This window comes from Rhincodon typus, unplaced genomic scaffold, assembly GCF_021869965.1.
Source record: "Rhincodon typus isolate 14 unplaced genomic scaffold, sRhiTyp1.1 hic_rhity00004684, whole genome shotgun sequence".
Lineage (NCBI taxonomy): Eukaryota > Metazoa > Chordata > Chondrichthyes > Orectolobiformes > Rhincodontidae > Rhincodon > Rhincodon typus.
Window position 1 is genome coordinate 1 of NW_025970322.1, and position 12,441 is coordinate 12,441.

Genomic DNA, 12,441 nt, shown 5'->3' on the forward strand with positions numbered 1-12,441 from the left:
ATCCAGCTCTACACCTTGTTATCTCAGATTCTCCAGCATCTGCAGTTGCTACTATCTCAGAATGTGTACTGGTATTCTTTGCTTCATTTTAAAGGAACAGAAATGAAAAGCAAACTTAAATTAAAACTGAATCTTGTTTAGTCTACACTTGGATAATTTTGCTCAGCTCTAGTGTCCATATTTTAAAAATTTGCAGAGGCATTGCAGACAATGCAAAAAAGATTCACAAAGATACTACCACAACTGAGAAATAAATCACTGGAAAGGCTCAACATAATTGTGCTCCTCTGTTGAGAATAGAGAAGGCTGAGGGGTGACTTGATGGAAGACCATAAGACTGTGAAAGGGTTTGATAGGACAGACATACGGAAAGTATTTCACCTTGTGGTGGAAACCCAAAAACAGAGGTTATGATTGTAAAATAATCATTAATAAATCAAATTGAGACTGTTGGAGCAATTCTTTACTCAAACAGTGTTTGGTAAGAATGTGGGACGTTCAACCACAAGTGGTTGAGTTGAATAGCTTGCATACATTTTAAGGGGAATCTAGTTGAACATGTGAAGGAAAAATGAAGAACTAAGTAAGCTGATGAGTTAGATAAAGACAAATGGATAGAAGTTTGAAACAAACAAACAAAATCGGAAATTGCTGGAACCAATTCTGAAGAAGGGTCATGTTAACTCTGTTTCTCTCTCCACAGATGCTGCCAGACCTGCTGAGATTCTCCAGCAGTTTCTGTTTTTGTTTGTTTCAGATCTACAGCTCTTGCAGTTCTTTGTTTTATTTTGTGGATAGAAAATTCTGTTTTGTACAAACATCTGCATAATCATCAGCTGGGCTGAATGGCCCATTTCTGTTTTGTGGACCTCGCGTAATTCTATGATAGATTGACAGTTCTAAACTATCAGTTTTGCTGAAGGAGGTCTTGATTTACCTTTCTGTTAATTGTTTTCCAGGTATTTCTTACCCAAGTCACTGGTGAATGACCATTCCTCCACTGAAGGTAAATTAAGGTAAATCATATTTTATTTGGTAAACTGGTTAGATAGGGAGAAAAGGCCAATATTCCAGTCCATTTTGTATCAACCTATTAGCACAGACCGGAATGTACATTCTCTTTATATTTGAACAGCTAGCAAAATTATGAGCACTGCTCATGGCAAAGAAAGCATCCAAAGAATAATATTTAATCTCCAGGATCTAACTCCTTCTTCAATGATTCCAGAGTTTCTTCTCCCATTGCTTGTCAGATATTAATCACGTTGAAGATGAATCTTTTAACATTAGCGTTGTTTGTACTATGAGGTAATTAAATATTATTAATATTGATATTCAGTGTGAAACGTTAATTTCCATCAGTAATCGTTTAATGGCTGATGAAATTGAGTGTGTGAGAAATCTCTATTTATATTTGACTTTTTGTGTCTGTAGAGATAATTTAAATGCTTACACAGTGACACTTCCCCTGATCTTGCCACGGTTCTACCCTGATCTCTTCATGCTGTATATGCTGTACCATGAGACAGAAGATTCACTGTACTGGAAGGGAATACTGCATCTGGAACATCTCTCTGACACCAAGCTGCTGGAATTTCTTGAAGTACAAAAGTAAGTGTGGACTACTGGAACTGCAGCCTTTCACTTAAGGTGCTTAAGTCACCTTGCATAAGAAAGAAATTGCATTTATATTGCACCTTTTAGAAAGTCTGAACACCTTTTTAAAGTGCTTTGCAACCAGGTATTTTGAATTACTGTTGTAATTTAGGGAGATGTGGTAACCAATCTGGTACAGCAATACAGCTCAAACTAATGAGACAAATGATCAGTTAATCTATTCCTGTGATATTGACTGAGAGATAAATAAGTGCATGAGAGCTGACTTCTCTTATTCAGATCATATCATTACATTCTTTTACATCCACCTGAGAGCAGGTGGAACCTTTGCTTAATGTCAGTTAAAATATTTCAACTCAAAGTCCAACTATTGGAATAAAGATCACTTGATTTGAAAACAAGGATCTCAGTCTAATTTCAATGGGGGAAAAAATATCACAGGATAAAAGTGTCTAGAATTTGGCATTGGTTTGAAATTACTTGAGAACAGAAAAGGAGAACTCCACGAAGTATGGAATTAAGGTAAATTATTGGATAACATATGAGAACATAAAACATAATGCACGAAAAAGTATTGGTAGTGATGAGTCTCCAGTATGAGTATATATTCTTTTATGAATTCTATTATTATATATTTAACAAGCTGAAGGAGTTTATTGCAAAACAAAGACAGAGTTGTTTTGAGGTGCTTTGTCATACTTCGCTCAAGCACCACCGAGCACTGACCATCCAAAGTGTTATTTTGAAGTGATTTTTGTCAGGAAGGCAATACGGGTAATCATTTTAGCCCTAGCAGGACACCACCAATGTCAAAAATATGAAAAACAATACGTTGTTGACCAGATCTATTCTTTGCTTGACAGCAGCTTGTTTTTCAGGACTTTGTGTCTTCCTCTTGCATCTATTTGAGCCATGAGAACAGGGATATGTATGAACTTATAAACTAGGAACAGGAGTAGTCCACTCAGCCCTTCAAGCCTCTTCAACAAAATCACGGCTGAACTGATTTTAATTCAACTCTCCGATAACCTTTTATCCCTTGGTAATCGAGAATCCATCTACCTCTGCCTTAAAAAAAATTAAAGATTCTGCTTCCATTTCCTTTTGAGGAAGAGGGTTCCAAAGTCTCTCTACCCTCCTGAGGAAAATGAATCTTGTCTTAAATGGGCAATCCATTATTTTTAACCCCTCATTCCAGATTCTCCCACAAGAGGAAACATCGTTTTCACGTCCACCTGATCAAACTACTCCTCAGAATCTCATATCTTTCAATTAAGTCCCTTTGACTCTTCTCAGCTTTAGAGGATACAGGCCTATCAGGTCCAGGGACTCTGCATCAGCATTTCACACAAAGCTGTTGATTTGTTTGGACAATTCCCTTGTGCTTATTAAGGTCCAAAGATTCTGAAATGAAAGCTGCCAGGTAACTCATAATGAAGTAAACACTGTTAGGGTTACAGGGTTCTGTTCAAAGAACATGCATTATTTAAATATCTGCCATCAGTGTGACATAGTGCACTTCAAAACTTTATTGATTGAGTTAAGAAAACCCTGAGAAATTATATAAAGTGAGACTATGCAAATACAACTGTTATTGTTGTTAGGTCAGATTGTTCAGTCTGATTCTGAGGAAGAACTTTGCCAAAAATCTGAACAATATTGGAGTAATTGAGAACTGTTGCATTTTATAGGGTGAGTGCCTCATCACCTGACTTTAGCTCATCGCCTGACTGCCCAAATTATTAGGTGCAAGTCATGAATATGATTTTAAAAATAGTCTTGTCCTGAATATCTTTATCATTGTATTCCTGTCTAATTCACAGAGACTTGTGGCCTCTTCAAGATATCCATCTGACAAGCAAACAGGTTAGAATACAACAACTTCCTTTTACCTGGATTTGAAAGGATGAGAAGTTAATCAATTTTGGGTCACTCTTAATCTTGTTTCTGCTGACTGTAGAAACACAATAAATAAATAGAAACAACTCTATTCATTCATAGAAAGCAGCTGGTTGACTGACATGGAAAACAAATATCATAGTTGCATTTGTGGGCTATGTCGAGGTCAGTATGGGTTAAGCTGATATGCAATTGCAATGAACATCCAGTTGACAACTGATCAGATGGACTGTACTGTACATCTGTCGTGTCAAATTAAACTTGTTGGTTAGAGTGTAGAGAACTAAGAGATCCAATCATGTCCTTGGAAAGCTGAGCTAAAGGTTGGTTTCTGAAATATTTGGGACTTGCATTAGTACTGCCCCTGGAACATTTAAGGATTGCTGGTCCAGCAGCAGTTTGAGTAAACAGAGCACCCCTCCTACCCACTGGGATACAAACTGTTTTAAGGTCCTCCAACCAGTGAAATATCCTGATTAAATTAAAGGCAAAATAGCATTGGTCAACAAATAAGTCAAGAGATGCCAGCAAGTTAAAAGGCAAAGAAAATTGAAAGTCCAACAGACTTGAAGAGCTATAGACAGCAATATTGGATCACAAGGAGTGCAACAAAATGTAAGAAGCTATGGTCAACAAAAGACCAAAGACATCTTTTTCCGTTAGAGACTTTTTTTTATGTATAGCTTGAGGGTAGCCACTTCACAAGCAAGGGGAAAGGTGAGGAGGCAGATCTTCACAAACTACCACAATCACGACGGTGATTGAACTGGTGTTGTTGTCTTTACTCAGTACCACACTTTAGTCATCTAGCTGGCTGAGTTAATGGGCCCGCTTGTAACTTGCAGGTGCTATTCAACCTAATAGCATTTTTTTCAGGCATGTATCAAGGGAAATAGTGTGGTAAGAAAGCAGGTGGGCTTGATAAATACAGGTGCAAATAAAGCTATAAGGAATAAAAGAAAATGGCAGACTTGATTGTTAAATGAATCCTTTCTATACATTTTCATAGTGGGAGAGGACGGAACGATGCTGACAACTCAAATTAATTTAAGTGAAGCAATATAGTTCATTTAAAATACAAGATTGAAGATTAAGAATTCCATAAAACCTGCTGATCCCCACACCCACCCGGCATTAAAAGGAATGGATGAAGAAATTCCAGATATATTAATCATGATTCTTCATAGCAATTTGGCCTTGAATCACAAGGAAAACTATATTTGACTTGGAAAAGATATAGTACACAAGAATAAAGCTTATAGTACAATAATACATTTACGGCTTCGTGGCTTTTTCCCATTGATTTAAGAAGATTGAATGTTATAATTGAGGTATTTAGAATTAAGATATTAAACTTTTTTGATTGTATCTAAATTTGAGAGCATTGAAAATGCAATGAAAATAAATAGATGATCTACTGCATGTAAACAGTGACCTGATGAAACTGCAAGGAAATTGAGATTCTTCTTCCGACCCAGCTAGATGATTTTATTTGGAATTGTAATGGAGACTGAACATGGTGGTGGATCAATAGTACATGTTTGTACAACACTAAGGGTGGAAAATCTTGTGTTTTGTACACAGAGAATCTCTGTTGTGAAAGACGTCTGCTTCACTTCTGCCATCTTATGTTTCCAAAAGATAAGGTAGGCCCTGAGAAGGGAACTGTGGTTTTATTGAATGGGTATTCCAAAGTAGAATACTGAAATGACACCATGACATGCAGCTCCATACCATTCAGGGAATCACTGGAGGAGGCAATGGCATGGTGGTAATGTCATTAGACTAGGAATCCAGAAACCCAGACTTAAGTACTAGGGTTATGGGTTTGAATCCCCACCCCACCAATGGAAATGGTGAAATTTGCATTCCATAAAAATCTGGAATTGAGCTAGCCAAATGGTGACCACTGCTGGTTGTTGTAATTTCCCATCTGTTTCACTGGTGTCCTTTAAGGAAGAAAAGGAAATCTGTTGTCCTTACCTAGACTGGCCTACACATGACTCCGGACCCACAGCAATGCGGACGACTCTAATTTGCCTCTGAAATGGCCCTAGCAAGCCACTTGATTTAAGGGGCAATTAAGGATCGGCAATAAATGCCAGCCGAGCCAGCAATGCCCATATTTCATGAATGAATACAAACACTGTCTTTCGTAATCTCTGTGTAATGTTGATCATTTTTCCATTCAATTTATCAAAGTGTTGAAGTATGATCCTTTACCATTTAGCAACATTGGGGACCAATGCCCTTAGTGGTTGGCATCTAAGAATTGAACAGAAACAAATCTTCATAATAGGAAAAGATTTAGCCTGCAGTTGTGAAAAATATAATTTGCCAAGAATGAAACTCTCTCTACAGTACTACAGCAGACCCTCAGGAAAAGCTGAACACCATCATGAAAACGTATCATGAGATTGAGGGCACAGTGACACGAGTGCTAAAGAGGCAGTACAGTCTCTCCATGGATGACCTACTACCGTTGCTTGTTTATGTGGTTTCTAGGGCAAGGTAAGAGGTAGAATTTCACAGCACTGTGATGGTTTGAATGAGTCATAACATCTGGGGTGTGATGTGTTTTGGAAAGAAAGCATTGTTTTGGGATATCATTGAATAGTCAATATTTTGAAACTAATTGGGGCATTACTCTAAAAGAATGTAGATAGGAGCACATGTTCATTAACATTAGATAGTGAGATGAGGAAAGCTTCTCCCTAATTAATTGAATAGCCTTCCCATGAATACCAAATTGATTGTGAAATTATTCTTGGACTTGCGTTCCCATTTCCCTATTCAACGGATTCTTCCATCTGTCAATCATTGATGAGGCTTATAGGTTTGAAGCTTGTCTTTCACCTACTTGAACCTGTGTATCTTGTCTTATGTTCACATTTTAATTGTAAATAATGTCTCGGAACATAACCTCAGAATTACATTTACTGTGCATTGTTTTGGTGACCACATCTAAGGAAGAATCATACTTTTGTTGGAAATGGTACAGAGAATGTTTGTTCACTTTGTTCCTTTAATGAGGAATTGTTCTATAAGAGAGGCTGAGTAAACTGAGACTGCTCTGGGGTTTGGAAGAATGGATAGGGATTTCATTGAAACACACAAGATTATGAAGGTGCTTGACAGGGTACAGGTTAAGGGTCAATTGTTTAGTGTGAGATGAGAAATTACTTTGATCAGAGCATTTTGCATCATGGAATTCTCTACCTTAGAGCATTGTGGATGAGCTATTGTTGACTATATTTAAGATTGAAATCAACAGATTTCTAATCTCTCAGGGAATTGAGGTATAGGGAGAGGAGGAAGGCAAGTGGTTTATCTGATGCAGCAATGTATATGTTATCTCCCTTAGCATAAAAAAACTGATAGACATCTTTTAAACAACTACAAAATATAAACATCACATTCATCAGGTACATTGATGTCTGGGATAATATTAAACAGAGGAACATGCTTCCAATAGAAAATCATGCTTCAAGTGATCTGAGTAAAATGGAATATGACAGTACTTGACACATTGATCTCACAAGATCATACAACAGACCCTTTTTGTCAAAGATTAAAAACTAATCCCAAACAGGGATACATAGTCGTACATGGGCATGTGCCGTCAATTCAATAATTAGACAAACACGTAAAACAGAATTTATAAGACTAACATTTCAAAATTCAGTGAAATGCTTTGGAGGATTGACAACTCGCCCTGATCTAGAGATTGTATACTTGTCTGGGGAAGTACATGTTGTCCTCTGTTGGACTTGTTTGGCAACTTGGTCATCTTGTTGCTGGTTGCTGTCACTCGACATCACCACACAATCATTATCATCATGAGTTCCCTTCCTCACTCTCTTTGTGCATGTTTGGTGTGTCATACACTGATCTCAGTTGGTTTCTCCTCCTTTGCAATGTATGACCATGATCAGTCATGACTTTATGTGGCCTATGCATATTTTTAGAAACCTTTACTGGCATCCAAGTATTTGTATTTCTAACTCTCATTCTTTGCCTGATGTGCAGTTTTGTTAGTTCTCTCTACCTGATCGTCCCTCCTGTATCCCTTTCGTTGTGCTATGTCTTCGAATGGGTTAGGCAATTCATTGCTGGTCAAGATTGTTCATAATTGCTGTCCAAGCATTGGCTGTGACAGGTTGTTAGTCCCGTCTCCATTGCTGTAATTTGAAAATGCAGCAATGTAATGCGGAAATCTTGCTTTGCTTGATACTTAATCACTGATTTAATAGTATGGACAATTCTTTCTGTTAGACTGTTTGAGCATGGACATGGATCATTATCCACTTCATATGCATATCTTTAACGAGTTAGCAGTGCACTCAGGTCTGTTCTGAGACATTATCTAATCTGGGATACCAAATAAATTGAAAATGATGCTCATCATATCAACAATGGTTACACCTGTTGTGTGGCTAATTTGCCAAACAACGGGAAATCTGTAGAAGTAATCTATCACAAATTTGTCATCTACCTGTGCACTGTGAATAGGTCTGTTACGACTTTTATCCAAGAAGTGGGTGTAACACTGTGTAGTTGTAGAGGAACTCTACATGCTGGGGTTGATATGGTTGGCATATCACATGCATTCGGAAGTTGTTGAATTTCCTGTTTCATCCCTGGCCAGTACACAGACTCAAGTGCTAGCCTTCAAGTACATTTGATATCCATGCGTCCCTGCTGTAACATGGACATGATATCTTGGTTAAATGCTTTGGTATTAGAATTTGTTTGCCCTTGAAAATGACTTGTGATATACAAGGGTCATCTCTGTAAAATCAAAATTAACAAATTTTCTCATGTACTCCTTTAATACTGAAAGACCATCCCTGGATAATTATCTTCTACAACTCCTGTAGTTCCTCATTTTCAGCAATTGCGAACCGTTAATGTTGACTCTGGTCAAATTAGGAGTTGTAGGGGTCACCAATTTAAAACAGAAATGAGGTGAATATTTTTCTGAGGTTGAGTCTTTGGCTCTCCCTGAAAAGACAGTGGAAACAGAGTTCTTGCATTTTGTTAAGGCAAAGGCAGGTACATTCTTGTTAAATAAGGTATAGGCATGTGAAAGGATATCGGGAGTAGGCAGGAATGTGGTTTTGAGGTTTCCATTGTATCAGCCATGACCTTGACAGAGAAGGTTTAACAGGCCATATGGTCTATTACTGTTCCTATTTTACGTTCTGTGGACAATCCATTGCAATTACCTGTTCCATTACCCAGGGAGCATGACAAAACAGCAAAGAGGGAGTTTAACTCTGTCTAATCCCTGTTTTAATCCCTTCAAGAGTGACTGATGCGATAGCATGGAGGGATATTTGTTATGTTTTTAGCCCTTGATGTAAATAACCTTGAGAATGTTTGATGCTTATTCCATCAAAATCTAACTGTACCTAATCTAGGAATGCTTAATCAATGTCTCATCCATGCTTTGACTAACCAGGGATTGTTTAGAAAGAAATAATAGTCATTTGGTGAAAATATTTTAATGTAATGCAGCTGACCAACACTAAATTAACAGAACTGATTCATATTTGACTTTTCCCTTCACTACAGAATCTTGCATTTGGGTGCAGAACTCCACTTGATACGAGACATGATGGATCCTTCCACTGAGGGCGGAATGAATGACTTCTTGCTTACTGCTCTTGATGTGAGTTAGTGTAGATGGCCAAATCTCCGTTAACCGCAATCTGTTCTGGTGATATGGAGCTAGTATATCTCTTATCTAATGTTGAAGGGTGTTTTATAGGAGATGAGGGACCACCTACTGTCAGTGTACAGTTGTCAAGCTTTAACTCCAACATGACTTTCAGAATTTTAATTCCATATTGTTATTGACACGAACCAAGAATTTTTTAGATGTTGTGAAAATGCAACTGATTCACCAATGTCCTTCGAGGAAATAAATCAGCCTTTACTTGCTGCCCTATATGCAACTCCTGCGATAACATTGACCTTTGGGCTGGATGGTCTGTTTCTACACTTTTTCTAAGAAAATGTTCTGGTGCAGCATTGTAACAAAAACAAAAAGTCAAAGGATTAATGGAAACTTATCAAAATTAAATCAAAATATCATTATCGAGAGTAATGATCCATTCCAGCCTCTCGCAGAAAATCAGTCTTTTGTACTTTCTTTTTCAAAAGTGACCTAACAAGACACTCAGTAGCAATTGGCGACAGGCAATAAGTTCTGCCTCTATGTTATAGAATCATATAACCCCTACTGTGTGTAAACAGTATTGGCCCATTTGGCCCATTGAGTCCATACGGCCCCTCAGAAGAGCGTCCCACCTTGACCAACCCTCTGCCCTATCCCTGTAACACTGTGCTTCATAAAGGCCAACCTACCTAACTGCACATCTTTGGACTCTGAGAGGAAACTGGAGCTCCTGGAGCAAGCTTTATGCAGACAGTCAACCAAGGCTGGAATAAAACCCATGTCTCTGGCGCCGTGAGGCAGCAGTGCTAACCACTGAGCCACCATGCCACCTGTGTCAGTGAGAATGAATTTTAAAAACAGAACTTATACTTTTTTTGTTCAAAAAGACTGGTTTGAGTCAAGGATGAGAATTGGCAAGAAAAGTTAACATTTTTACATTGCGTTATGTCTAAAACTTTCCAAAGTGCTTTATATTACTTGAAATGCAGTTACTGTCGTTTAGGTAAACACGGCAGCCATTTTTATATATAAGGTCCAACAAGCACCAATATGATAAATAACCAAAAAAGTTTTTAGGAGAAATCTCTCTTGCTCTTAAAATGGTACTTTGAGTACTTTAATCATCAATCAAAAAACATGGACACTGTCAAGTAAAGCTGCAGAAGATACAATTTCTAACAGTGCAACACTCCCTCTATGTAGCATAACAAGGTGTAGAGCTGGATGAACACAGCAGGCCAGGCAGCATCAGAGGAGCAGGAAAGCTGACGTTTCGGGTCTGGACCCTTCTTCAGAAATGGGGGAGGGCAACGGGACTCTGAAATAAACAGAGAGAGGGGGAGGCAATGATGGAAGGTGGATAGAGGAGCAGATAGTTCGAGAGAAGATGGACAGGTCAAGGAGGCGGGGATGAAGCCAGTATAGGTGAGTGTAGGTAGGGAGTTGGGATGGGGGTTGGTCAGTCGGGAGGGAGGGGCGGGTAGGTGGGAGAAAAGACGGACAGGTCAAGGAGGCGGGGACGAGATGGGCTGTCTTGGGATGAGGTCGGGGGTGGGAAGATTTTGAAGCTTGTGAAGTTCACATTGAGACCATTGGGCTGCAGGGTTTCCAAGCGGAATATGAGGTCCTGTTCCTGCAATCTTCGGATGGCATTGTTGTGGCACTGGAGGAGGCCCAGGATGGACATGTCGTCCAAGGAGTGGGAGGGGGAGTTGAAGTGGTTTGCGACTGGGCGGTGTTGTCGTTTGTCACGAACTGAGCATACGTGCTCCACAAAGCAGTCTCTAAGCCTCCGCTTGGTTTCCCCGATGTAGAGGAGGGCACACCGGGAACAGCGGATACAATATACCACATTAGCAGATGTGCAGGTGAATATCTAGCACCTAGTTTTGGATGAGGAAGGAGTGTTAGGTAGATGTCGCCCCATGCTGCACCGAACGCTCCACCTTTCTAGCGCATCTGGACAGGTTTAACATAGTTTCTGAAAGACAGTATCTCTGATTGTGTAGCAGTCCTTCAGTCCTGCACTGGAGTGTTAGTCTGCATTATTTGCTGAGTGGCAGGAGTGGAATTTCACCTATTTTATATTCTGAGGCATAAGTGAGTCATGTTAACATCAGACTGGGATTTTACATTTTGAGAGTTGTAGAGATAAAATTGTTATTATCCAGATTCCCTCCTCAAGATTGGGGGTGTAAATCTTGCTACGGAGCTTGTGTAGTTAATGAAGACTACTGAATGTGGATTGCATCATTAGAGGAGCTATCTGCTGGTGGAGGCACTAAATCAATGTCCCAAACCCCTGTTTGTGTATTTCAAATGGAATGACATGGATAGCAAAATCAATTGATTTTCTTTAACTAACGAACGACATCAATAATAATTGATTACTAATCATTTGTTTCATTTTTATGGGCAAAATCGCCATATTTATTTGTCTGAAAATAACCACATTTCGAAGTAATTGTATATGAAAAACAATTGCATTTATGTACAGCTTCTTATGATCTTAGGATGTTCCAAAGTGTTTCTAAAACGTTGTAGTATAGAAAAAATACCATTCATTTTGTGACAGCAGTGGGGTAGGTGTTCAACTGTTTTGCATGTTGGTTGAGGAATAAATGTTGGTCAGAAAAAAGGGGAGAACTTTAGCACGCAGATTTAGTGGGCTGCAGGGCCTCTTCTGTCCTGTATGATTCCATCACTGCTCTTTAAACAGTTGATGGGATTTTTACATCCATCTGAGAAGGCAGATGGTTACACAGTTTCATGATACCAGCTGTGCTGAAATGCCAGTGTGGATTATGTGTTCAAGTCTCTGGAGTATGAATTGAAACATTAATTTTTGATTCAGAGTTGAAACTGCTATTATTGAGCAGAGGCTGAACTTGGGAACAGTTCACAATGATGTTATGTGAACAAAACATTTTATGTGGTTAGGTTTTGCTCTAGGCTGATACAGATTACCTTCTAACTGCTTAATCTTGTTTTATTGCAGTCTTGCTATCAGCACCTTCAAAAAGAGGAAATACGGTCCAGGAGTTTGCCTAAATAATGTCTAACAACACAAAAAAGAATATTTCGACCAAGGAATGCAAGATGAACAACACTACAGAAACATTAAAGAGTGTGCAATTGAATGCAGAGATAGTAGGAACTGCAGATGCTGGAGAATCTGAAATAACAAGGTGTAGAGCTGGACGAACACAGCAGGCCAAGCAGCATCAGAGGAGCAGGAAGAC

The 12,441-nt window shown here is 38.8% G+C and overlaps 1 protein-coding gene across 1 annotated transcript; it reads left to right on the forward strand.

Moving 5' to 3' along the window:
• Positions 1–954: 954 nt before the first annotated feature.
• On the forward strand, positions 955–12,397 carry LOC125481973 (ALS2 C-terminal-like protein; the record flags this gene model as incomplete). The annotated part of the gene is made up of 7 exons (XM_048593940.1): positions 955–1,016; positions 1,435–1,611; positions 3,441–3,483; positions 5,101–5,162; positions 5,878–6,027; positions 9,094–9,190; positions 12,198–12,397. Coding segments are annotated over 7 exons (648 nt in total), but the record flags the coding sequence as incomplete, so codon positions are not given.
• Between the last annotated feature and the right edge of the window lie 44 nt (positions 12,398–12,441).